The following is a 27,578-nucleotide window of genomic DNA, read 5'->3' as shown; positions in this document are numbered from 1 at the left end:
CCATTTGAAATTATTCAAGGACAGATGGCTTTTAAAAATAGGGTTCAATGCGTTAACAAACAAACTGTTGTACTCTTTGCACCCTAGAACGGAATATAAAAAATTGGCCCATTTCTAGAACGGGGTATCAGTTTTAGGGCGAATTCTAGCACGGGGTATCAATTTTAGGGGAAATTGTTTTTAGAACGGGGTGCCAATTTGGAGTCCGGGGCGGCACATACCCACCCAAAAAATACCCAAGTGCCCCCCCGGGACATGTGATTGGAAAAGTACATTCTCAAATTAAATCAAAATTTAACCTATTAAGGCTACCTTTTTTGCTATGGCTCTAACTCTGGTAACCTTGACTGTATACTGGTTTAACCTGAGGACGGTTAGTCAATTAATTGTAATATAATGGCACTTATTAATCTATTCACAGGGCCACGGGGATATACAACGGTAACATAGAGCAAAAATAAGGTATTAGTATATGTACAAATATGGCACCTTTTGGGTGTCTACATGCCGTAGCCGCAGGGAAACTACCAAAGAGAATAATTGTACAGTAAAGGGAATAGTCTCTGAATTTCCCTTTCAGTTCTACCATGTTGCCAAGTGCACCAGATTTAGGGCGCATTCCAAAGGTCAGGACTGGCCACCCAGACAAGTATTAAAGAGGGTTTTTTAAAGAGTTTTTCGCTTAAGACTGTCGTGCATATTATTGTAGAATAAGGCAGGATCTGGCGTGAAAGTTCTGATTGATAGTGGAATTCTCTTTACGACTAGACTAGTCTGGCCAGCTATTTCTGGTGCACGTCCTTAGCATCTCTAAACTGCGGGGAAACAGTGAAATTTCTAGGTTTGACCCGCTTCCAAGAAGAGGTTCATTGAGTGATACAGTCTCTCTTTTGTCTCTCAAACCCTCATACCTCTCTCTCTGCGTCCGTTTATCCAATCTCAAAAAGAAGTAGGCGCATTAACATGGTACAAGACCGCCTTATTGCTGGATAGCAAGGGACGCATTGGGACAAGACAAACAAAGAGCTTACACCACTTATAATGGTAATTTTCTTTGTTCTCTTCCCCCAGTGCGTCTCCCCATGGGCCTACTTGCAGCCTGAAGACGCCTGGAATGCTAACTAAACTGTTTCATCGAAGATACAGCTGCATGTGACATGCGTACCTATGTAGTTAGAGGGCATTCCCAGTAGTGAACTTTGCACCACATTGGACTGTCTTGAAATAAGTCTGATTTACCCCTGCAAGTGCAAAGATACTTGTATTGTTGTCCATTTTGTACTCTTTGTAGATTGTACTCTTTAGCGTTGTTTGTAGAGCAGGAAACGCCCAGAATTTTCTTGCCCTACACATCAAGAAAAAAAATTACATGATAAAATGTGATTATTCAAACAACAACAACAACAAAAACAATAATAATAATAATAATAATAATAATAATAATGACAACAAAATTTACGAGAGTTGATTACAGTATAAATTAATGTTCGTCATATAAACTTCACTTTAAGTACAACACTGTGACTCTCTCTGCGAGTCTGCACTTTTCTTTCACATTTACATATTAGAATGTTACTACAACTAAAACTTAAGCTGTGACCTCAAACTTTTAACATTTTCAATGGATTCATAATTGAGCAAATAACTATAATATATAACCTTACTGTCAGGTATTATTCGATACACATGCGCCGAAATTAATTACTTAAGACAACATCAAATACTTTCTTGCTTTATTTTGTAGTCAGATTACGTCATTTAGTTTGTTTGCTGACATTCACATTTGAGTATTCGTTATTGGGATATATGTAACAACTATGCTAAGGGAATTTTTTCAGACCTACAAGAGGGAAGCATTGCAAATCACCATAGCACTAGGGTATGCGAGGGTAGTTTCTTATTTCCTATAGCATAGAATAGCAAGCGAAACACGCGACAGCCCGTGAAAATCCCCACCCACAAAAGAGAGACGTCGCACGAGAGAGGAGAGAGGCGCTTCCCTCTGCCTGTTACCTTCACAGTCATTTTTCATGCGCGCTTGCAAATCATTAATCGCTCTATTATTCCCGATGAAATAAGGAACTACTCATAGTCTTCAACGCCACACAATTTGCAAATGGTAAATGTACTTGAAATGGTAAAAGAAATAAAATGACTAACCGCTGTCTCAGAAACGTCAGCATCAGCAGTTGCATCAGGTGAAACCGTTACGGTAGTTCCTTGATACTCTTTATAACTACATTGGCTGAAGTTTCCTGCTCCTTGTGCTCCCCGTGGTCCTGTTTCTCCTTTACTTCCTTTCGGTCCTGGAGGCCCAAGATCTCCTTTGTCACCCTGAGGGCCTGTATCACCTTTTAGCCCGGCAGCACCGTCGGTACCATTAAATCCCCGATCGCCTTTGACCCCAGGATCTCCTTTGACCCCTTGATTTCCTTGGTCTCCCTGTAGCCCCAAAGGTCCTTGAGGACCTGTGACACCTTTTGATCCATTAAAGCCTGGTGGCCCTGTGGGGCCCTGCGACTTGCTTATACTTTGGACCTACAAAATTAATTCATGATAAATGCATTATGCATTTTTTTATTTTAATCAGATACCACCAGTAAAGCAAAATATTCTGCTAACATTTAACATAACATTAGTGTGAAATTTCTTGTCTACCAAAAGGTTTACGATTAATGTGAACATTGAATAAGCAACAAAAAAATTACCTGAGCGCTCAGAGAACTGTTGATTGTGTTAAGAAGTGTTTGAAGCGAATTGTCAGCTTTTAAGAGGTTTTGAGCAGTGCTGTTTAACTGTAAAATAAAATATGTAACGGCAAAGTTAGTCAATCAACAAAGTGTTGGTATCTACCCACAGGAGAACGAAAATAGAGGATGAATTCTGCTGAAGATCGGATAAAAGTTGTCGTTTACACTACTACTTCGTTGTAGTTCTTTTTCAATTAGATAAGGTAAACTATTGAAATTCAACTTCCAAGTTATGAAGAATTATGAAATAACACATTCCATTAGCACGCTTTAGCATGTGGGATACCGTATACGCTTAGAACCGAAACGACGTATCAGCGAAATAATTACTAATGAATTAAGCCTATATGACGGTTATATTAATATAAAATATGGTGTGATGTCTAACTACCTTACCGACGAAAATTAATGAAGATGTGAATGTAGACGTAAAGTAAAATAACCTTCTGGGTTTTTTTAGACTGTCTTTAGTTAATATAGTGCCTTATATTCAGACAGGATTACATGTCATGGAATCGGAGACCAGGATAAACCAAAATAATTTTACAAGCACTTGCCTTTGAGTCAAAACTTGTCTTCACTTTACTCAACTCTCCAAAGAAACTGATATTAAGAGCACTCACAGATGCATCGAGCCTCTGACTGATATTCTGAATCTACAAAATAAGGTGTGACAATTACTGTGCGGCCACGATAGAGACGAAAATGAGAACGTCAAATGCAACAGAAATGAACTGCGCTTTGCCGCTACTTACAGCTAGTTTTTAACACTTAAAACAGCTAAACTCAAAATTATTTCCAAAACAACAGTTACACAGCACCGTTATAGGCACTTGAATCCCTGGAAGGGGTCTAAAGATCTTAAGCTAATTTTCGTGGAACGAAAACATGTAGTTCATTTAGTGTCGATGTTTTTGTACTTAATTTTTTTAAATACAATACATCTAAAACAAAAAGAGATCTGTACAGGTATATCTTAACAAAAGACTTCATAAAAATAAGTCATAATTTTTAAGCTTAACCCACCGTATTTGGATGTAGTCAAAGATAACTCGCTTACCTTTTCAATGGAGTCCTGTGTTCCACTCTGTATTTGTAATAGTTTATCGTTTGTGCCATTTATGTCTCTGTTTGTGTTAGTTAGATCCCCTTTGGTTCCTTGTATGTCTTGCTGCAGGTTGTTCTGTAGGATTTAAATCATAAGTAATTCCATTGATTACTAAAGTCATTGAACGGCATTTCACAAGTAGTCTGCAACTAGAATATGCAAGGATAAATTGAGTGGTTCCAAAAAATATTGGCATCATCTCGAAGATGGTCGTTTTTGAGTTTAGACTCCTTCCCAATAGCCTCGTGAGTAGGAGCTTACCGGAACCCATTGATGATGGTGACGATGATGATGATGAGAGTAGTGTAGGAGCTGCTCGTAAGGTCTCTCCTAATTGGTCACAGGAAACAATGACATGTCATTCTTCCAATTGTTTTAGTATCGGTTGGGGTCAGGGAAACGCATCATTGGTGACTTCTCTTCCGAGCAGCTGCTACATGACCCGATGATGATGATGATGATGATGATGATGATGATGATGATGATGATTGATAGTGTTGATGATGGTGTTGATGATGATGATGATGATGATGATGATGATGATGATGATGATGACGATGGGGGTGGTGGTGGTAATCATGAACAAGTAACTCGGGAATTTTCAGAAAGGTAATTGGTCGACAGGTTCGTAAGATACTTTAAACTAAGAGTGAACGAACTTGACACTTACCATAATTGCTTTGATCCACGAAAGGTTCGCCTTCAGTTCATTGATTTTGTTCTCGAGTGATGAGACGTCAGGCGGTGAAACCACTACGCTACCTGGTTTAACTGTAGTCTGAGAACCACTTAATTGTTGCCCAGAAGGAGCTGTGGCTACTGAAATAATAGTGAATGAACGTATTTATCGTTTCAATTCCAAATGAGTAAGAAAAAAAGAGAAATATGCGAATTCGAAATAGAATCTAAGAAATCGTTTATGTTGCTGTTCTAATCTAAGTAATGATGACATAATTACTTAGATGCCAGGTCTGAAAAAGGGTATGGATTTTACAGGAAAACCGGGTGACACACTCCACCAAGAATTCCCACGATCCTACGTCCTACGTCCTCTACAACTCTAGCCTAATTAATTCCCCGATTTTTATAAACAGGGCTTCTTGGACTAACTGCGAAACAAGTTTTTAAACAGTTTTTCAGGGACGATTTCGTTGATCACGTAGCCGCAGTTGACAGATCGTAATGTCTTTGTAAACACCAATCCGGGCATAGGAACTGGGATTTGGAAGCCCAGGATCAGACAAAACAGCAGTGACAAGACTGACAAACACAATGAACTTTAGCCCAATATTTCGCAACGCATATGCATGACCAAGTCTATTTTTTGTACGCTAAAGTAGAATAATAATTTAATAATAATAATAATAATAATAATAATAATAATAATAATAATAATAGTAATAATACTTATCATTTATATTGTGCAAATTATCATACAATTATTATCAAATGCGCATAAAGAATTGCAACTCTCCCGGGATAGGTATAGACAAAGTATCCCTTGCTTCCTCGTTAAAATTTTCCATTTGATCTTTAATTAATTCACCCACTTTCTTAAAGCACCTACGCATAAACTGTTCAAACATTATATTAGGGTGGACGAAACTCTCTTTGCATTAACAAAAAGGAAGGATACAAGGCGCATTTTTGCCGCGCCGCAAATGCTATTTTTTCATATAGAACGTGCTCACTTGGTAGCACAGTTTGGGTACTAACAACGCAGGCACTTTTTATAATATAACGCGGCCCTCAATACGCAAGTCTAATATAGCAGGAAACGAGACAACAGAGTTTAAAGTTTTAAAAATCCGAACCTATATACGATTTCACTTCAGTCACATATTGTACGTTAGAAAATCTAACAAAACGCTAAATGAAGAATATGTGTCTAAATATTTGAACTGCAAATGTCGTCTTTTGTTTACGTTCAAATAAAATTTTAAAGCATTTTTGACGTTCTTTCTATTATGGCCGTGCACATGCTAGTGGTTAGGATATTTATAGGTAGAATAGTATGTTATAATAGAGAATTTAAGGAATCAATTATTGATATTCATCGACAGTTTCTTAAATAAAATAATGTGAAATGTTTAGCATCCTTATAGAATGCCTGATCATTTGATTTTTAAATTTCTATGGTTACCCTGAGGGCTCAATGTAATTCAAAGTGTCTAGTCCACGCGTTGTATTAATTATTCATAGTCGAACCATGGTGTGGTGTGATCGGACTCGCGAAAGACGTTGTTTAAAACTCGAACCAATCGATAATATAGTGAAATTTTTTTGAGGATTACGAAGCTGAAATATTCATGTATATCGTACTTTGTAAAACGCCGACCGCGTGGCTTTTCGTAAATAAAAGATTATAATACCTTTTTTATTATAGCTTTCTTGTTCCGTGTTCACACACGCACATCTTTCAACAGCCGGCCCAACCTTGCCCAACATCATAAGAACCACTAATATCAAAGCTGTGACCGAAGTTAGAAGAACGAAAAATAAAACGCATCGATTTAAACACCATTCCCTCGAGTAGGAGTCACAATAATCAGACGAGTCTGACATGTCTCTTTTCCTTGTAACACGCAATTCTTTAAGTGGAACATGAGGTTCATAAAGGTCATTAAAGCGTTTTCGCCGGTTTTTTTCTCCTGCCTGTAGTGCTCGAACCTGATCAGTGAGACCCGAAGGATCCTCGTACTGATGGCCTTTTTCTTCATCAACTTCCCGCTGAGGCTTTGCCAACAAACGCGTATGCGATGAACGCGGTGACTCGAAACGAACATCACACGTATCAACGGGACTAAAATCCCGCTGAGGAAATTGTCCGAAACTTGACATCACCAGTCTTTATGTTTCACGTATCTCTCTTCTGAGAAATTCACGGCAAATCCTTTCACCACGTGAAAGTTTCGTAAGCGATCTTCGATAGTTGGATACCGACCCAAACAATACGACACTTACTACGCGCGACTGAAAATACATGAATTTCTTATGCCTATAACTGAATGAATTGGAGATGTCAGACTATTACCGGCCGAAACAGTAGTCGCTGATTGGCTTGATCTAATCACTGTTTTCCCGCGAGAGAGGCTGGCGGGGACTCTACATGTACACAACACAATTGAGTAATACGTCATCATCCATGGTCGACAGATTGTACAGGGAGGGCGAGTACATTTCACAGAACTAAAGCGTGCACGTGCCGCTAGAGTTGTAGTTACTTCTTGTTTGTTGCCGCTTTTGCACTAAAGAAGTACCAGTGAGGCTTATCAAAAACAATTTTTCCCTTTTGTTGGGCTACGTTCCTAATCCGCCTTAAGCAGGCGTTCTCATAGTGACATTTTTGTGGCTCTCGTGTCATTCTCAAGACCTCGGATTTCTCATCCTTTTCCTGACTACTTGAAACACGGTTTAGCAACATGCATTCGGCCTCTAACATACATCGGCTAATGTTATGATATAAATAGTATATAGTACTGACTCCTCTAAGATAGTCTGTGCCTGAGTTGAAACCCAGTTTATACTTTGTCTCCCTTAGTCACTAAAATAAAGAGTTTAGCTTCTGCTTGTGTGTGGGTATGGACTTAGCTTCTACATGTTCAAAGATGAAACATCCGGAAGTTGCTGGCGATGAAAAAAAAAATAGTTAAAATAAGGCAATATCGTTCCGTCTTTTTTGTTTGTTTGTCTTGTATTTAATTTATCCTTTCGAGAAAGTTTGTTATGATGGACGCAGATAAATGGTCAGCGGTTAAGTTGAGAATCTTAAAACAATCATAAACAGTTATGAATGACTGAAAAACTGTACTCACTGAATGCGACAGAGCTAGCACATATTATAGTGACCCGACTGGCTAAACCTCAAATAAATCTTCGAAGAAAATTCAGAAGGTTCCATATTATCATTTGCGCATTCTGCATGCGACATAAAACCCAACGTCTAAAATGACGTATTCGCCGTGATACAGTGTGACAGGTACCTGTGTATGAATTTAGTGATTTTCATGTCTTTTAATGGTATACATGTATTGTTATGGAAGGATTCCGTGTATCATAACGATGTAACCTGGTCAAAGTTTATAACCAAACAAAAGCCCTAAATGTAATAATAAACTAGTACAACAAAAATTTCACTTCAAATGAAGTTGTTGTAAATTCTGATGAGTTGATGACTGCCAGGTCCGTAGAGAAACTTTTGTCTCTCAGACGAGACCGCCGAAGTCGCGAGCCTCTCTTGTGATCTGGTGGCACCCACTTGGGAAAAATCTGAAATCCCAGAACCTCGAAAACGCTATTTTCAGCATTTTTTCATAAGGCATTCTTTTTCAAACATCAATCTCGTTCAACTGGGGATTATTTTTCCGAGTATTTTTTTAAAGTTTTTATTTCTTTTAAAAAATTTGAGATATAACTAGAGAGAATAAAGCTTTATCCTCTCTTGGTTATAATATACATGTAGACCAGGAGAATCCTGTAAGGCTGTTGCAAGCCAACTGGCCCTGGAAATTCACCGATCAAGAAAAAAACTATTTAAACACAATCACGAAAATTGCGTGTAGGGTGGCATACTCTTAGTTATCCATAACATGAGAAAACATTTTTCAATTAGTTCCAGATGAATTAATTTAAGATCAATCAATGCCGTTGCGGAAAAAAAGATGGATGACACTGACTTCTAGAAACTGCAAACGTTCCTTAAATAGTTAGAACTGAAAGCCATAATTCACACCCGCCCTCATACTCCCAATCAGACAGGCATTTTTGTTTATCGTAAGCTTAAAATGGGATAAAAGCGATTTTTACAATTATTAGGATCCTTCCATTTTTAGTAAACGGAATCTTTTGCTTTATCTGCCCGAAAATTAAAATGAGTAAGCGGTTCCAGGTGTCATAAAACCACCATTTTAGAAGCTACATGCATGTATTGGAAGAGAGTTGAATGAGTTATTAGAAAAAAGGTAAGATTTCTATATAACCACATACATTTATACGCATGCCTCAATTTCATACTTTTTCTCTCAAATAGTCGAAACAATAATGTATGCATAATAAATGTATGGGGTAAAACGGAAAATTATTCTTACCAAAGATTACTTTGATCCAGAAGAAAAAAGTATTTTTAGCTATAACGGACTCGCGAAATATTGCCGGGTGATCATCTGAGATTATAGATTCTGATGAGTTGCCCATTACCTAGCTAATAAGTTATGCCACAAGTAAACAAATAATCGGCAAATAATATGCGGGATCGGAACAAACAGCCTCAATTAAGCTCACAAAGACAGAGAGAATGACTGAGTTTGGACACGTATGGCGCAGTTTTCAAATTTCGAAAGTTTCCGATGTTTTCATCAGTGCCGAATACAATTACTAAATATGTCTGTGAAAGGTACTTAAAAAGTCTTATAATCTCCAAAGAGTGAAAATATTTTCCTATTAGGGAAGGCACCTGTGGTTGTTGTTGGCAACTACTTTCAATTTCTGTGTGTCGGCACTCGGCAGTGACTTGGAAAACTAACAGAAAAGCACTTTTACCAGTGGTCTGGATACTTTTGACTGAAGTAGCCGAAATAAGTGAATATAAATCACAATTTTGTTTTTCGATCTATCGCAAATATAATTCACTTATTTCTTAACGGATTTATTGCGAGACATGCCGCATACTGATACAATATAGAATTATCCGACTAATGCACAAACATTAATTAAAACTATAACAGCGGTGTCTTTTTGTGCGAAGATGCAGGATTGAAATGCCTTCAAAAATTAACATGAAAGAAAGTAAGTGAACTTTAGTAAGAGTAGGAAAATCGTCTCACCTTCTTCTTCGTTACAAGAGGAACAGACTGGCCCAACTTTGCCAATGATTATCAACGCGACCAGAATAAGCGAGGTCAAAGAAACCATCAGAATTAAAAACAAGATCAGTCTACTTAACCACGAGTCCCCACCCGCGACGCTTTCACTAACCACATCATCGTTTGTTTCTTGGCCTTTGTTAATTTCGGTAGGTTCGTACAATTCATTTCGTTTCCTTCGAGGTCCTGTGCTTGCAGCACTCCTTGCGACCAAGTGCGTAGGGTCTTCATATTGATGTGAAAGTTCGGAATTTTCGTACGTAGGGTTTAGATAGTTCCCTTTTGTAGAGCTGGGCCTCAGTTTGGAGACATCTTCTTGGCTTTGCGTGTATCCTAAGTTTGAGTAAGCATTATTCTGATAAACTCCCGGTTTAAAAGAACTGGAATCTCTCGGTGGAACTACCGGGCTGTCCACTGCGTAGGGACTATAGGCGCGATTCTGAGGGTGACCGTTTTGCGCCATTTATAAAAACCAAACAGGAGCAGCGGATGAAAAAACAAATTGCTGTTTTGTCGTCGAACTTTAAAAAACTTTCACCTCAGTAACATATATGTGTATATTGCGAAGACTACTTCACGAATGAATGAATCGGTAAGCCGTATGTTAATCAGAAGGGCAAAACCTTTTGTATTTACGTAACTGGCTCTAATATGACGTTTCGATTGGCCATTTTTCAGGATGCTTGCTTGTTTGCTTTTGTATTTGAGTGCGTTCCATTGACATTGCTTTGTTGGGCGAAACAAAAGACTCGATAGAGCGAGAGAATATGTCAGCATTCTATTTAGAACTGAAACGTGATTGCATAATCTCTAATATAAAAGCGAAAATATCAGCATCCATCACGCGACACTTGTAATATCTGCAAAGGAATTTAAAATTTAAAATATGCGTGTCTTATGCAGGTCATAAAAGAATTCAAAGAATTAAGTGTTTTGCTGAATTTTGTGTCCTTTTTCCAGTTGTTTAATTTTTAAAAAAATGTTCCTGTATACAGGCGGGTACTTTGCTTTCTTTTTTTTTCTTCTCTCTGATAAACAGTTATGACTGATGCTACAAGGTCGGGTTGTTCAAAGCTGGGTTAAGATAACCCACGTTTAGCGCGGCATTTGACTTCAGAGATGAAAGCTGAAAAAACCAAATTCAGTTTAATTCTTTTTGTCTACAATGTAACTATTGGATGCTCTTAAAAGGATAGAGAAAATTATTCGAGAAAATTCTTTCGAACACTAAAGGAAAAGAAACCCGGACTAAAATTTAAGAGGAATGTGTGCCTAAACAAGATAGAGTGAAAGCTAAAGATTAACAATGACTCGAAATGAAGCCAAGTTCAACGAATCAGAAATGCAACGGAGTAGTGAGTTTTAACTCTGACAAATGGCCGCCTTTAAGTGTACCCCTTAATTTTGTTCATCCACGCTTTTGGGTTATGGTGATGTATGCTAATGAATTCGAAACAAAGAAATGGAAAATTAATTAAAATAAAAAAAATTGATTGCAACATTATTACACGCTTTGTGAAACCTGCGCCTAAACCGTAGGTTGTTAACAACTACGGCGACATGAATATCTTTTGCCCGGGCATTTAACCGGGTATATTGGTAGAGCACACATGTTTGTTGGAGAGCAATTTTCGTCCAGGATGAGGTTTTCAGACTCTCACACCCATAACACAAACGCAAAGGATAAACGTGCGTTAGAAGTGTTACGGATGGCCTCTTGACGCATCGCTTAAGAGGTGCTTCTGATATACTGGACTGTTCACACTAATATGCCCATCCGTGGAGAGCGGAACTCAATAAGTACGTGACTTACATGGATAAAAACACACCTTAAAAATGAAGGATTTCTCCATGGTCTTTTTTGAATTACCTATCACTAACCAAATTAAAAATCGGCCACTTTACAGTGATGAGCAGTGTGAAATCAAAAGGGAAGGACGGTGCTTTAGCTCTAATCCAATGTTAATTGAATAATCTGCTAAAAGATTAACTTGTTTTAACAAGTCCTTTTTCGGCTGGCCCTTGCGATTACTTCCGATTATTGATAATCCAACTTTAATGCAGTTCTACGTGAGTCCACTGACGTTTTTTCACTGTTTGTAGATCAAGCTCTTAGCTGTATGTTTATAGGCCCTTAAAAGTATAATGTTAAACAAGTAAACAACGTTGTCTATTTTTCTTTTGTCACTCGACTATACCTTTCGTTTCTTTTATGCTCGTTTGCACAATAGGATATTTGCCCAAGTGCACCAGTTTTTAATGGATTTTAGAAGTGACAATGAGAACCTGTTTCAAACTTAAGGCTTAACAGGTTCTTGTATAGAGAGGGCCTAAATGGCTAACTTAAGCCTCACAGGTTCTTAGACCCCTTCTTAATCGCGGATTTCTACTGTATTCCATTTTCACTTAGCTTTTATTGCCCCAGCTGGAGGAAAACAGTTTCCCTTCTGAAGCTTCTCCCTTTTTCGGGCGCCCTTCGTGTTCTCGCGCGCCGCTCCGTAGATCCCTTCCGTTTCAAACGCCTGCTACCTGCTACGCAGGAAATACTACCTTAACAATAACTGAGAGATTTTTCGACCGCTGATTGGTCAAGAGCTAAGGTCGATGAGAGTATAAAGGCCATGAAAATGACGTCAGAGTGGCGCAATTTGCGCGTTAAGGTAGCAGCAAACTGTGAAGTCTTACAAGGACCACTTGGACAATCAGCAGGGAAGATCAGAAAAGCCGGATTTTGGTGTAGATCAGGATCAGCAATATAGAATAAATTTGTAAATCGAGGGCAAGGCTGATCAGCAGCTATGGATAAGTAAATCATAGCCGGAGATAATATTGTGATCTAAATTGACTCAGTTAAAAGAGGCGGCATGGAGCGGAGGGGGGTAACTGACCCCTACCCTCTACCTTCCCCCTCCCCTCCCCTCCCACTTTCGTTCTTCCCACCCCTTCCGGTTTGCAAGACCATAATTGCGGCTGGCTGCCAAAAAAAATTCCAGCGCTGCATACTGCGGTATCGTCGTGCTGATCGAGTAGAGTAACATGACTCGACTACGGGGTTAAAAGACAAGCAAGGTTAAATACTATTGTCTTTTTCTTGTTTGTTTTTGTTTCAGTATTTGGACGTCATCCATGTTATGCAGGTCATACAAGCAAGAGATTGTGAAACTGCAAGCCTCAAAAATCCAACCTCAAAAGAGTACTAAACAAAACTCAAAGCAAGTCTCTTCTTTCTACTTTCATTGTTACTGCAGTCATACAAAGAGCTCCAGGTACTCTGCGATAGGCTATAAATTTGCAAAAACCACCGATGATATTAAACCAGGACAAGAGTTCATTCATTTTAATTAAAGATCTCCTTTAAAAAGGACATCTTTACAACACTATATTTCATCTGTGAACGGTTTCTGAACCCAGGAGTCATTGCATTATATTTCATGTTTGTGAGATTACAAATATAAAAAAAGAATCGTTGATTTTTTTCCAGTCTAGTCGACGTATTAGGGGTTCAAATCCTCGATGATTGGAGATTGTGTCATGCATTTTTTGCCTTTAGCGAACTTTGTTATCGCGTTTAACATGTTATACCGGTTTTTAATTTCATATTCAGGACCCTGGTGGTCATGAATATAAACCAAAAATGCTTCATGGAGTTATTTTGTAGTATTTTCGGGTCGCTTTTTGCGGTGAGCTGATTGAAATATCGTTTTATAAGATGTTTTATGGCAAAAAAAAAGCTTCAACGAGGAATCCGAAGGAAATTTTATAGACCTTTGATCTTGTAAAATTTGGCAAAAAGGCGACTAAGGCTGCATTCAGGATTGACATATAATTATGAAAATGAAAACATGGGAAATAACCTTACCGACTCGGTTCTATTGCAAAATCTGAAGTTCTGATCTTGAAAGCTTCATGTTCTGGAGTGAAAAAAAAAAGGAATTATTTTCTCCAAAAATTCACTTTTACCCGAGTGTCCGTGAATTAATGTTTACGTAATAAGAGTAAATAAACAATGCATATCAGATAGGGAGTTTTACTAATCTTCGCACCAGTGGCACATTTTCGGATTATTCAATATGTAATAACAGAACCATCATTACATAAAATGCTGTTTACCAGTTCTTTTCGCTAATCAAGTTTCTTCAGGGATGTAAAAGATATCTTACGTTTAGCAAACGAAACTTAAGTGATGACGTTGGTTATTCGATTTAAACTTGAGCAGCGTTGAATGTTTTTTCTCTACATATAGATATAAGCACTGATTAAAAGACCCAAGGTTTAAGAGTTAGCTCATTTGTTAAGGTTCATTAAATTACACAACAGCGCAGCCGACAAAGTAATCCACTTTTTAAGTGTCATTACAGTTTTAAAAAAAATAGACCTAAACCCCTGCTAAACTTATTCAGTCACAGTTGTACTACGATGCAAAGCATTTGGTGGAATTTCCCAGTTTTTTAAGACCACCTGTTAATTGTCTTCTTTCTCTTATTTTCTTCCCTTTTTTTTTAATAGAGAAACTGAATTCAAGTGTGTATTCGAACTTTTTATATTTTTATTAACAACCCAACAAAAATGTTCTGGCCTTTTCTGCCGAGTTGTCCTTTGACACAGGTCTATGTTACTCAGGACGTTTCTCGGCTCCCGGTCGTCGGAACAACGGAGACTAAAATCCGATGATACAGTTGTAAGCGATTCAGTGCTATGCTGACATACCCAAAACGCATGCAGTACCGTTCTATCTTCGACCACATGTGAGTTATTTGCCTGACTGGTGTCAGTTAAATATTTGTAATGAAAAGCATTTTGTATATTGAGTTTGCATCAACATTTTCAGGACAAATTCTAACTTGATTAATGGCCAAATAAACTGATTTACCTTGGCTTAAAGTTGGCGTTCTTGGTGTTTTAAGACCGATTGATTACAAAAAACACAAATTAAAATAAAACAATTTAATTGACGGGTCTAGCCAGCTTAGAAGGGAGAGAGAATTAGCATCTAGAAATTTGCATTACGGAATTTTGTGCTTGCCAGTAGAACAACAAATATATGGTAAACAGAATCCCCCCTGCTCGGTTACTGTAACTTCCAGTGTCACTTTGTGTATTCTGAGGTGTTACTGTAATATGCTAAAGAAAAACTTGTAAAGCAGAGTAACTGATCTCTCATGACCCGGGGTTTGATGACCCTAAAAATATCATTATATAGAACAATGCCATCTGTCATTGGCTTTGTGATTTGACATGTTCATATAGTAATCGGAACAAGACAAAACTGCTCTCCACAAAGACGGAGCGTCGCGACGTATTGGAAAACTTCAGGTCGTAATAATTTGGCTGGGAGAGAGAAGCATAATATTGTTGCTTATTCGTTGGGACTTGGTTTCTGAACGTTTGAGTTTCTCCCACAAAAGCAAGTTCGTGATCTTCTTCAAGTATTTAATTTACCTAGTAATCCCACTCTGCGGAGTTTCTCAGATACAACTACAAATTGGATCATCTAAACATACACAGAGGTAGCACCAGTGAAAATATATCATCGTCTCTTCCCGCCGAACTCGAGAGGCTTTGAGTTTCTTCCATTACTTTTAAAGCGAAAAGAAGAGAATTGCTGCATCATATAAGCCGACAAGACATCAGACATGTCCAGCCAAAGCTTGAAGAGTAGGCAAGGACAAAAAGACACGAACCCATGGATTGATCGTTTTAAAAAAGGAAAGCGGGGAAAATCAATAACTAGAGTAAAGGTACATCCAAATCCTCCACTAGACATCACGATGATGGAGAAAGTAGATCCAAATACAAGAATTGAGAATGAAGTACCCTCTTTAACAGATATGAGAAAAGTGGGTACCCCACTGGGGATGAATGTTGAAGACAGCGTCTTAGAAGTAAACAAGACTGAAATGAAATTGTCAGAAATTAAACGGGGATCGATAACAGATTCCCAAAATGAACTTTTGCATCGTCGCAGTCGTTACCCGAAAGAGCCATGTATTATACGCGCTTTGGTAGCACTTGCATTTATTTTCTCACTCATAAGCTTTTGTTTGGTGCTCATTATGATGAAAGAGCTGAAGAATAACTGCGCCTGTCAGGAAAAGAATCAAGGTTCAGGTAAGTATGTATCATCATCTTAGATCGTCAGTAATGCATCGCATTTACAGGGGGGACACTCCCTTATTGACCGAAACGGGTATGTGCCACCGACAATTTCACTTTTAACGCCTTGACCAGGGTGTCTATCTGGAGCGGGAGTCTTGAAAAGGGTATTAATTAACAGGAGCCCGGTGTTAACGTAAGCGGTGTGCGGTCTACATGTGTGGTACCAAGCGAAATGAGTCAGAGTTTGGAGGACTCTGTGCACACCCCTGCCCAAAGTTCACTCAAGTGTCCCCCCCCGGTCTCACTTCAACAACAGAATACATTTTTAAAGCAAAGATGTTTTTAAACGATCTGATTTGTCGTCAAAAATTTGGGGTGCCTTCTGTCCACCTTCTTCCGGGTTTAACTGAAAGTTTTTTGGACTTGCACGTAAAGGGGCTTGCGTCTTTGGCGATGTGAATGAGATCGGTAAAAAAAAAGAAAGAAATATCGGAAAATTTAAAAATAACAGCATAAGTTCTATCTATATATTGTATTTTGGTATTCTGTTGATCAATAGAGTAACGTCAACGATCTCTATCAGGTATTATTTAAATCATGGATTTCTAAAGTGTGATCGAATGGAAGTCATCTGATGATCACTGCCAAAAAACCGTTTTCTTTGCAAATATACATTGATAGAGATTTACGCAAATCTACGCCCACTGAGAAGCATTTATAAAAAGAAAATGGAACGAACTCAGTCGTGCTGTGCGTTTTTAGTCCGGCGTATAAAACTCGACGTTAGTTATCACTTTTACATCACTTTGAAAGAAAACTGATTTTTCGTTTAAAACTAAACGTTGATTACGGACGTTGCGATATATTTTTACCCCGCGTGGCTTGATTGACTTGTGCGTGGTCAACATGTTTATTCACGGGGATAGTTTGCTTCAAAGAGGCAAAATGTCAGTTCTTGCCTCTTAAATTGCATTTATTGTTTAACTAATAATAGCAACCGAAGAGAAAAATAAAATTACCAAAACTATAATACCTCGCTAACGAAATACGACGATAAAAGAGTCGTTGACAACTGACAAACGAAGACGATTTTTAAAGTGCGTGCGTCACCATACTTAACTTAAGACAAAACGAAGTTAAACATGGCGAATCGTGCTTATGTTCTTTTGTTCCTCTTTTTCTAGATCTTTTCCTTCCTCTTTTTCTTTACTTCCTCCTCATCTTTATGGTCTTTTTCTTTTCTTTCTTAAATCAAACTCTAAGGAAGTACTATGTATTCATTGTGCGAAAGGGGGTATTACGTATTTCTTTCGTAGTCAATAAAGTTGCTTTCTTGCTTGTTTGCTTGCTAGCCTGCGTAGCAAGCGTTCGCGTGAGGCTTCGGAGCAAAGAACGAGGAACGAGAAGCAAAAATCCCGCCTCGGTCTTTCTCAGTGCAATGAACCCACACGGAAACGCTTACTCTCAGTGCAATGAACCCACACGGAAACGCTTACTACGCGGGCTATTTGGCTGCTTGTGCAAAGAGGTGCATTGACGGCCTGTATCAGACAGCATGTCTTAATCACAAATCTACGAAATGCAGCGTTAAACATAATGTAATACGAAACAGTTAAGGTGAATTGTACTTTGGGCCCTGAAGTGGTCTAATCATATCTAATCCGCCGGTTCTAAGGAATACAGCTTTTGTGACACGTTAAACTGGGAAAGGAAAAATAATGAAGCTTGTAGCCTGAGCGTTCAATGGATTCTTGTAAAATCCCATGCAGAACTAATAGTTTATTAGAGAATAAGCAGCTTTTTTAAAACTTTTAATGGTTACTTGTGATTCACTGAGTTGTCCCTTGTCTAACGTGATACGTGTTTTGTGATAATGGGGATAGACTCGTTTTACAAATACCCCACTGTACTTTGAACTTAGAGGGTTCAGTAGCAATCAGTTACAATAACTTGACCTTAACAAAAAGGGAAAAGACAAAAAGAGGAACAACAAAGCTAGGCCAGTGTCCGTGTTTTCTTTCAAAGACCAGTTATTTTAATGGAAACAGATCTGGAAAAATATGAGATTAACACTTTTCTTTGGTACATCTCATATAAGCAATCATTGAGTGCAGGGATTGTGTCGACGCCCTAACAACAGGGTGGAAGCATTTAGTTTTTCCAAGTTTTACCCTTAATCGGTGAGGTTTCTTTATGTCAGATCAAGCTATGTAACTATTTAGCAGATCCATACAGGCTTGTCTGAATAACTGTATTTTCAGCAATATTAACCATGTTAACAATTAGTTACAATACGTTAAAGAATACTAACGCTGAAAAGATTTTGATTACTTATGATCCTTTTTTTGTTCTGTCACTGCAATACTAACACGAACTATTTTCAGTTCTTTAAATGTTTGGACTAGTTAAGCAAGCTGAGAAAATGTAGTATTCACGTGGGCGTAAGTTTACATTTTAAGCGGACGCCGGTCAAGTCTAAATTGACGCCTGTCAAATTTCAGTTCAACTTGTGTTTAGCAAAACGAATTCAAATTGATGAAATTTAATTAAAAATGGGCATCAAGAGGAAGCTATTGAGAGTCTTTATCATACTTAGTAGATTTAGAAAAAATCATATCGTGAAATTTGAAGTTGGCCTTGTAATTTACAGACTCGGAATGGTTCTTAGTCGGAGTACGAGGGTCTAGTTTCTGGGACAGATCCCGGCCCATAAGGAAAATGTTATGTTAAATCAAAATTGCAACAGTCCAACACTATACATTGTACCGGTCTGTTACTTAATGCAACAGAAACATTGACGAAATATATCAGTGTGTACAAGATCTAGAGAGAATGAGATCATTCTCTCTTGGTGTGTACCGCCGGCGTAATTACTACGATGCAAAGAAATCTCTAAGTCTACCGTTTCTGCAAAAAAAGAACAAACTAACCAGTGCTTTTGACAAGAAATTTTACCAGTCAGAGAAAATGCTGAGTAGAGGAATCGCAAAGCCTATCAGACCCTTCTGGAACTCAGCCCGGTAATTATAGCGATGGATTGAGCTTAGTTAATACCCGTCGACACCAGTGTTGTTCCCGCGAAGTGTTGACACTGCAGTGTGATATGTAGGAAATAACTAAACTGCGGAGTAGAAAAAAATAGCTTGTTTGTAGTTGTAGTCTGAATAGCAAGTTTTAGTTCAATAGCCTTATACTAACAGAGTCCTGCCTAGTTTTTATAAATGAAAGGGGCAAAATGATTCAGTCGAGTATATTCGTGCTATAATGCGTTCCCTTTGGTATAAGTAAATGTTTGTTTAAAGGATTGCTGGGTTTGATAGGCTACCAGAAGGTAGATTCTACATGCTTAACAGTTTTAAGGTCAAGAGGAATTATGAAAATGAGAATGTTCTTACACACTTCGTCATACTGCAGTCTTAACTTCCTTAGTAACTTTCAGTGAGAGAGGAAGTCTTTAATTTTTGGCAACGCAGATTCGGCCATTACTAGAAGATGGAGTGAGGCTGAGGGCAGAAAAGAGATTATATAATTTGCCTTGTCTACCACGAAGGTTCTTAAGATCAGAAAAGAGGTTTAAGATTGCAGAATTTTTTTCTCTTTGGCGATAGAATTTGGAGCATCTAGCGCAATACTTTCATTGAATGATCAATACTTATTTCCCCAGTACAATGATGCCATCATTTTGTTAACCACTTCAAATGTGCAACATCTGAAGTAATTGATAATTCAATAACTAGTTAGCGTGCGAAGACGGTTCAGGAACAAAGGATTCCCGCCAGTCGGTAGAGAACGCATGCGAAGAGACAGGTTTCCTCTCTCGTCGACCTGGGTGGCCTTCTTTCGCACGAGCATCGCTCAGTAAAAACCCGCGAGTAAGAACTTGCATCTTCCCATGTTAGCCTAAATAGGTTCTTACTTTAAATGTTAATTAGCACAAATTTAGGCTATTTAGGTTCTTAATAAGGTTCTTATTTTCTGAAGAAAAATATACATTATTTTAACTACGAGTATTTAGCAGTATTTAGCTTAATCTGCATCTACCAAGAATTGCACTGTTGGAGTGATAAGGCACCTAAAGTATCTCTCCAAAGAGGATCTTGAATGCTGACTTATCTTATTTGCCCATGAGTACAGAATTTTTTTTCATAGATTCTAGAAAACAAGAACCTGTTTCAAAAGTTAGGCTAAACAGGTTCATGTGGGCCTATAAACTAACATGTTCTTAAAAACCAGGTTCTTACCCACAGTTTTTTATTGTATCTCGCTTTTACTTACTTGCTACGCATGCACAGGCTTAATAGCCCGCCGTGGTACATGTACATAATCAAACCTTGTCTTTTTTTCTTTTAGATTCTGTAAGGAATGTTTCTAATGAAAAGATCAAGGTGATAATGAAGAACATGACAGAAATAAGAAGCCGTGTCAGTTTTTTGAAGAAAACTGTTAAGGTAATGGAACATTATTCAAGGTACGGTGTAGTGGCACCAGTTAACAAAAAGCTTTCAAAATTTTTCTTAAAATATTATAAGCAATACGATCTGTTGTTTCCATTAAAGGTTGGAGTAAATAATGGTACAGGTCTTCAAGGGCCACCGGGCAGGGACGGATTGAATGGGGAGCGCGGACCACCGGGTCCACCGGGCCCTCAAGGACCACCAGGACCTCCCGGACCTCCAGGACCACCAGGACCCAGGGGTTTTAATGGAACACAAGGACTTATGGGTCCTCCCGGTCCACAAGGACTCCAGGGAGCAACGGGGGCCATGGGTATTAATGGCTCTCAAGGACCACCAGGACCCCCAGGCCCCGAGGGGCCAAGAGGACCACATGGTTACAATGCAACTCTGTCAGGAGGGGTTGGATCAGGGGCATTAGGCTCTCCAGGCCCACCTGGAAGGCCCGGTGCTGGGAATTTGTCCCTGTGCCAGTACAAGAATAAGAAAGAAGCAGCGCAAACAGCTGGAATCTCAGCAGATTCTGTCGTTCTGCTCCGGGAGGATGAACATCCGGTATGTGTATCTTAAAACCTAAGTATCTGATTGGTAATGATGTAAGGAAAAATTTTGGAGGAATTGTGTTTATAAGTTCTTCTGAAGAGATATATAACTTCGGTTTATCAGGCGGGTTTTAATTTTATCGTGCTGTATTATCTCTCGAATTGCTTTAGTACTGGTCCGCAATATTCCCCGGTTGCCTTTTGCAAAGTGATGGAGCGATGCTCGTAAAGCTTCCGGAACTTGTTCGAAAGAGAACCATGGCAGTTTCAAATTCCAACATAGGTACACAGGCAGTTCAAGTAGACAAGAATCTGCGAAGGGTGATCGATTTCTAAGCGAAAATAACAAACAATTAAACCCTAAAACGATACCGTTAGGTTAAGGATATAAAATTATGTGCTACATTGCGAAATAGCTCGACAAGATTTTGGCGGCGGGTGAAGGCTACTTGGATGTGTTTGCTTGTTAATTAAGATTATTGCTTATTCATTCGTTTCCTTTCTTGCAGGGATGGAAAATTATGGCCGCAACATGTTCAACAGTAAAAGGAGCAGAGTACATTATGAGGGACGCAGTGTTTGAGCCAGGAACAAATATACTGGTATACAGCTGTCATTGTAAAGGACAAGCGAGACTCTTTGTTCTTGGTCCAGGGTATATGAAGTGCGTCATACACTACTGGATATGCCCCATTATAAGTTAAGTACTAACTGGGGCTATAGGATCAGAAAGGAGGTCGCAAATGTTACTGGGAATAATTATACTTACATAAAGTTGCCACTGTAAAGACCTGTAAAGGAGGCATGCACGACTCTTTGTTAATTGGTCCAGTCATGGTTGTCATAGGAACCGAAGTATACTTGCATTCAGTTGCCAGACTGTTGACTAGTGACCAGCCAACAGTATTGTGTGCGTTACTAGATTTTCCCCGACTACAAGCAATGACTTAGCTGAGACCATAAATAATTACATCAAAATTGCATAATTAGCAATCATTTATAACTTTCCGTCAGGTTGAAAAAGCAGCACCTAACGGGTCAAAGAAATATAGATTGTCTTCAGGCCACGGTGCATTATCCACTCACATTATCACGTTGTTTTCGATTGGCTTATAAATAACTTTTCATAAATTCTCATGACCTTATTTTTTAGTGTCAATCATTCAAAATTCTTTGTGTTTCCTTTAACGTAACCCGACCAATTTTTCTAAAAGCACTAATCTTGACCAAATTTGGAAGTTTTACATCTACGAACAGTCACCTTGAAACTGATATCGATTTGTTTCGCTAAGATTTTCATTTGTTGTTAACTGTTGGTTTCCATGTTATTGATACATTATCATTATGTTATATATAAATAAGCTATAATATTTGAAATAAAATTGTTTCGTGATGCAGAGAAATTAGACTGTTTTATTTTGCTTAAATCATTGGGTGACATCATGTTGCTTTACGTCAAATTCTACCCACGAGAACCCCATTCTATGACCATAGAGGACCAGAAAGAACGAGCGTTCGGTCCTTTTAATGAAAGTTAAGATAGTATCGCAAAACCAGCGAGTCCAAATCACCTCAAAAATACACAAGAACACAAAATACAGCACAAATAAGGGTACTTTATTTCGTTTCTTTACAATACTAGAAGGTTTTTTCGAATTTTACTATTCCCATATGAACCCTATAAATCGCTTCGTTACGCAACAAATTCGTCAGGGGTAGACTGAGTGAATTATCTTGAGAATGTCGGAGTTTGAGGTATCTAGATAACACATTGTCTGGAGTATTTAGTACAGCTCAAGGAACCTGGAATGCCACTAAAGGCTGGAATCCAAAATCCAAACTCCACTGACAAAGACTGGAATAGGAGGCTGATTGCGTTATCAGATTAAGAGAGTTATCAAGTGTATAGAGTTATCCACCTTTTGAACAACTGGGGCCAGACGGCTTATTTTCGGTGACTTGCCGTTGCAGGTGAAAAAAAAAAAAAATCACGTCACATGAAAAGTTTTACTGGAGATTATATACCGATAAATTCTTACACAAACAAACTAGTCGGGCGTCGCTTATGGTGCTTTAAAACCAGCCAACAGATACGTCTGACCGGAAACCTCTTTTGCCCTTCCTATGTAGTGAGTTTTATTTCATGCACCTACTTTCAGTTTACAACGGTGTATGGTAACAATATATTCACTCAATGTTCGGTCTGAGAATAATTTTTTTTATTTTCATTTTTTTTCTTCAATTATTTAGTTCAATTTTATAGGTCAAAAGTTGAAGATAAGTAGCGTATCATTTTGTAAGTACGAGCTGAAAGTATTTAAAAACTTTAGAGCTTAAAAAACGTATCAAGTATTGTTGCCCTGAGTCAACGCAAGGGTCCAAACCTACAGATTCAAATTTATCAAAGACAAACTTGAACAGAATGCAACGTCCGGAGAAAACGCAAGAGGAACATTATTTCGAGGTGACCAAATAGATGGAGCTCATCTGTACATGAATGCAGGTTCTGAAGGAAGTGCAGGCGAAAACCCAAAACCAGTATTAATGAGAACGACCACAGGACAAAAAAACGATAACGAAAACGCCTCGAAAGAAAGACCCGTGCAAGATGTTGGTGGGGCTGTCTATAGTGAAGTTACAGCAAATAGCAACAGCGTCATTATCCAAGGAGCAGAGCAAGCATCATGGAGACTTAAAGGATCGGATGCAGTGCTTGACTCACTAAATGTCGTAACGCAGACAATGCAACAGCAAATGGATTTGTTTCGTCGTATAATGTATCTGATGGCTTTGCTTCTTGTGGTAATTCTTTTGACTGCAGCAGTGAGCGTGGGCTTCGTAGTGAAGACATCGAAGCCTGAGAGATGCCCGAGTCAGCCCTCCTTATCTCCAGGTCAGTAGGGTAGTACAGCGTACCATCGATCTAAACTCTTTAAATACGTCTTTCCTCTAATAATCACAGTTGAAGTTGGTCAAAGTTTTAGTTGCGAATGGTAAAGAGCATTAATAATAGAACGTTTTCGATATTTGAAATTTTTACTTGATGTAAAATTTCATTTGCACATAATTATTTCGAAGGCTAAAATGATACGTGCATGTGCTTGTGCCTGTATTTGCAGCGTAAGCAAAGAGTTCCGCCAGGAAAAGAAAATGAAACTGAAGCATCACGCGCAAGGAGCTGATTTTAACTCTCGGCAAGGTCAAAAGATGAAACATGTCGTAACACTAGAGAAAAACAGCCTTGAACAAATGCCTAAGTTCGAGGGAGTCGTGGTCCGTTAGGATAAAAACGCAATTTGAGCTCTTGCATGCCTGTAGTCTCTTCTTAGTAGATTTCTTACACTATTTAGTTAACAATAAATGGTTAGACGGATTATAGTTAAAGGGTTGTACAAAATTAATGTGTACAAGAAATAAAATCTTTCTAAAAAATAATCTTAATTCAAAATGACTTTCTCTTCATGTAAGCTCCATCAGATGCTGGATTTAGCAGATGCCTGGGAGCTGTGTACATGAACGGACGCGAGATTAGAGAACTAAAAGACGCGCTTAATAGTACTCGTCGTCAACTTGACGATGTCAGAAGTGAACTCAAGAGGCAAAACAGTACAATTGCTAAGGTAACGTCACAAGTAAAATGTAAAAATGGCGAGCAAGTCTATTTTAAAAGACAAAACACTATAAACTGCATCTAAGCGCCTTTTTTCCAGTCGGTGTTTACTGATTCAACTCCCCAAACGTGTTTAGTACCTTAGATCCTAAACATGTTCGAATCAAACTTATTTTGTTTTCTATCGGCTTTTTAGTTAGTACTGTGTATGAAAACGAGCAAACAGAGGGCTCACCCGTGTATCCAGACGAATTATCCACTTCTAAAAGGTCGTTTTAGGCTATTTTAGAAAGACCGAAATTCATCTCGGAAATGTTCCAGCGCGAAAAGCTAAAAAAGCGTGTTCCATCAACAAAAATACAACAGCAATTTTCGTTTTGTTTCTTTGTTTGTTTGTTTGTTTTTTGACAATGGCAATTAACTCCTATCTTACTTTAATTTAAGTTTGGAATTAGTTATGGTACAGATCCATCCAAGGGCTCAAACAAAGACGGATTGAAAGGGGAGCGCGGACCACCGGGTCCACCGGGCCCTCAAAGACCACCAGGACCTCCCGGACCTCCAGGACCACCAGGACCCAGGGGTTTTAATGGAACACAAGGACTTATGGGTCCTCCCGGTCCACAAGGACTCCAGGGAGCAACGGGGGCCATGGGTATTAATGGCTCTCAAGGACCACCAGGACCCCCAGGCCCCGAGGGGCCAAGAGGACCACATGGTTACAATGCAGCTCTGTCAGGAGGGGTTGGATCAGGGGCATTAGGCTCTCCAGGCCCACCTGGAAGGCCCGGTGCTGGGAATTTGTCCCTGTGCCAGTACAAGAATAAGAAAGAAGCAGCGCAAACAGCTGGAATCTCAGCAGATGCTGTCGTTCTGCTCCGGGAAGATGACCATCCGGTATGTGTATCTTAAAACCTAAGTATCTGATTGGTAATGACGTAAGGAAACATTTTGGAGGAATTGTGTTTATAAGTTCTTCTGAAGAGATATATAACTTCGGTTTATCAGGCGGGTTTTAATTTTATCGCGCTGTATTATCTCTCGAATTGCTTTAGTACTGGTCCGCAATATTCCCCGGTTGCCTTTTGCAAAGTGATAGAGCGATGCTCGTAAAGCTTCCGGAACTTGTTCGAAAGAGAACCATGGCAGTTTCAAATTCCAACGTAGGTACACAGGCAGTTCAAGTAGACAAGAATCTGCGAAGGGTGATCGATTTCTAAGCGAAAATAACAAACAATGAAACCCTAAAACGATACCGTTAGGTTAAGGATATAAAATTATGTGCTACATTGCGAAATAGCTCGACAAGATTTTGGCGGCGGGTGAGGGCTACTTGGATGTGTTTGCTTGTTAATTAAGAGTATTGCTTATTCATTCGTTTCCTTTCTTGCAGGGATGGAAAATTATGGCCGCAACATGTTCAACAGTAAAAGGAGCAGAGTACATTATGAGGGACGCAGTGTTTGAGCCAGGAACAAATATACCGGTATACAGCTGTCATTGTAAAGGACAGGCGAGACTCTTTGTTCTTGGTCCAGGGTATATGAAGTGCGTCATACACTACTGGATATGCCCCATTATAAGTTAAGTACTAACTGGGGCTATAGGATGAGAAAGGAGGTCGCAAATGTTACTGGGAATAATTATACTTACATAAAGTTGCCACTGTCAAGACCTGTAAAGGAGGCATGCACGACTCTTTGTTAATTAGTCCAGTCCTGGTTGTCCTGGGAACTGCAGTATACTTGCATTCAGTTGCCAGACTGTTGACTAGTGGCCAGCCAACAGTATTGTGTGCGTTACTAGATTTTCCCCGACTAAAAGCAAAGACTTAGCTGAGACCGTAAATAATTACATCAAAATTGCATAATTAGCAATCATTTATAACTTTCCGTCAGGTTGAAAAAGCAGCACCTAACGGGTCAAAGAAATATAGATTGTCTTCAGGCTACGGTGCATTATCCACTCACATTATCACGTTGTTTTCGATTGGCTTATAAATAACTTTTCATAAATTCTCATGACCTTATTTTTTAGTGTCAATCATTCAAAATTCTTTGTGTTTCCTTTCACATAACCCGACCAATTTTTCTAAAAGCACTAATCTTGACCAAATTTGGAAGTTTTACATCTACGAACAGTCACCTTGAAACTGATATCGATTTGTTTCGTTAAGATTTTTATTTGTTGTTAACTGTTGGTTTCCATGTTATTGATACATTATCATTATGTTATATATAAATAAGCTATAATATTTGAAATAAAATTGTTTCGTGATGCAAAGAAATTAGACTGTTTTATTTTGCTTAAATCATTGGGTGACATCATGTTGCTTTACGTCAAATTCTACCCACAAGAACCTCATTCTATGACCATATAGGACCAGAAAGAACGAGCGTTCGGTCCTTTTAATGAAAGTTAAGATAGTATCGCAAAACCAGCGAGTCCAAATCACCTCAAAAATACACAAGGACACAAAATACAGCACAAATAAGGGTACTTTGTTTCGCTTCTTTACAATACTAGAAGGTTTTTTCGAATTTTACTATTCCCATATGAACCCTATAAATCGCTTCGTTACGCAACAAATTCGTCAGGGGTAGACTGAGTGGATTATCTTGAGAATGTCGGAGTTTGAGGTATCTAGATAACACATTGTCTGGAGTATTTAGTACAGCTCAAGGAACATGGAATGCCACTAAAGACTGCAATCCAAAATCAAAACTCCACTGACAAAGACTGGAATAGGAGGCTGATTGCATTATCAGATTAAGAGAGTTATCAAGTGTATAGAGTTATCCACCTTTTGAACAACTGGGGCCAGATGGCTTATTTTCGGTGACTTGCCGTTGCAGGTCAAAAAAAAATCACGTCACATGAAAAGTTTTTGTGGAGATTATATACCGATGAATTCTTACACAAACAAACTAGTTGGGCGTCGCTTACGTTGCTTTAAAACCAGCCTACAGATACGTCTGACTGGAAACCTCTTTTGCCCTTCCTTAGCTATGTAGTGAGTTTATTTCATGCACCTACTTTCAGTTTACAACGGTGTATAGTAACAATATATTCACTCAATGTTCGGTCTGAGAATAAGTTTTTTATTTTCATTTTTTTCCCAATTATTTAGTTCAATTTTATAGGTCAAAAGTTGAAG

General features: G+C 38.6%; 2 protein-coding genes across 4 annotated transcripts; one reads left to right on the top strand and one right to left on the bottom strand.

Annotated features, from left to right (window-relative positions):
* Positions 1–261: 261 nt before the first annotated feature.
* On the bottom strand, positions 262–10,441 carry LOC140943543 (uncharacterized). 3 transcript variants are annotated; one of them, XM_073392632.1, is made up of 7 exons: positions 9,681–10,441; positions 4,529–4,677; positions 3,811–3,933; positions 3,308–3,406; positions 2,709–2,795; positions 2,161–2,538; positions 262–1,345 (listed from the first exon to the last, which is right to left on the bottom strand). In XM_073392632.1, exons 1-7 carry the CDS (start codon positions 10,180–10,182, stop codon positions 1,166–1,168), a joined length of 1,518 nt encoding a protein of 505 aa, XP_073248733.1. In that variant the 5' UTR covers positions 10,183–10,441; the 3' UTR covers positions 262–1,165. The 3 variants fall into 3 exon arrangements, with proteins under 3 accessions (XP_073248733.1, XP_073248734.1, XP_073248735.1); XM_073392633.1 differs by lacking the exon at positions 9,681–10,441 and adding an exon at positions 6,231–6,855; XM_073392634.1 differs by lacking the exon at positions 262–1,345 and having other exon boundaries at positions 2,046–2,538; positions 9,681–10,440.
* A 4,516-nt stretch (positions 10,442–14,957) lies between these two features.
* On the top strand, positions 14,958–26,662 carry LOC140943432 (uncharacterized). The gene is made up of 8 exons (XM_073392516.1): positions 14,958–15,827; positions 20,166–20,263; positions 20,372–20,824; positions 21,321–21,466; positions 23,202–23,704; positions 24,280–24,431; positions 24,866–25,318; positions 25,815–26,662. Exons 1-8 carry the CDS (start codon positions 15,353–15,355, stop codon positions 26,007–26,009), a joined length of 2,475 nt encoding a protein of 824 aa, XP_073248617.1. The 5' UTR covers positions 14,958–15,352; the 3' UTR covers positions 26,010–26,662.
* Positions 26,663–27,578: the final 916 nt, after the last annotated feature.

Source organism: Porites lutea, chromosome 7 (genome assembly GCF_958299795.1).
Source record: "Porites lutea chromosome 7, jaPorLute2.1, whole genome shotgun sequence".
NCBI lineage: Eukaryota > Metazoa > Cnidaria > Anthozoa > Scleractinia > Poritidae > Porites > Porites lutea.
This window is presented reverse-complemented; position numbering and strand designations above follow the sequence as displayed.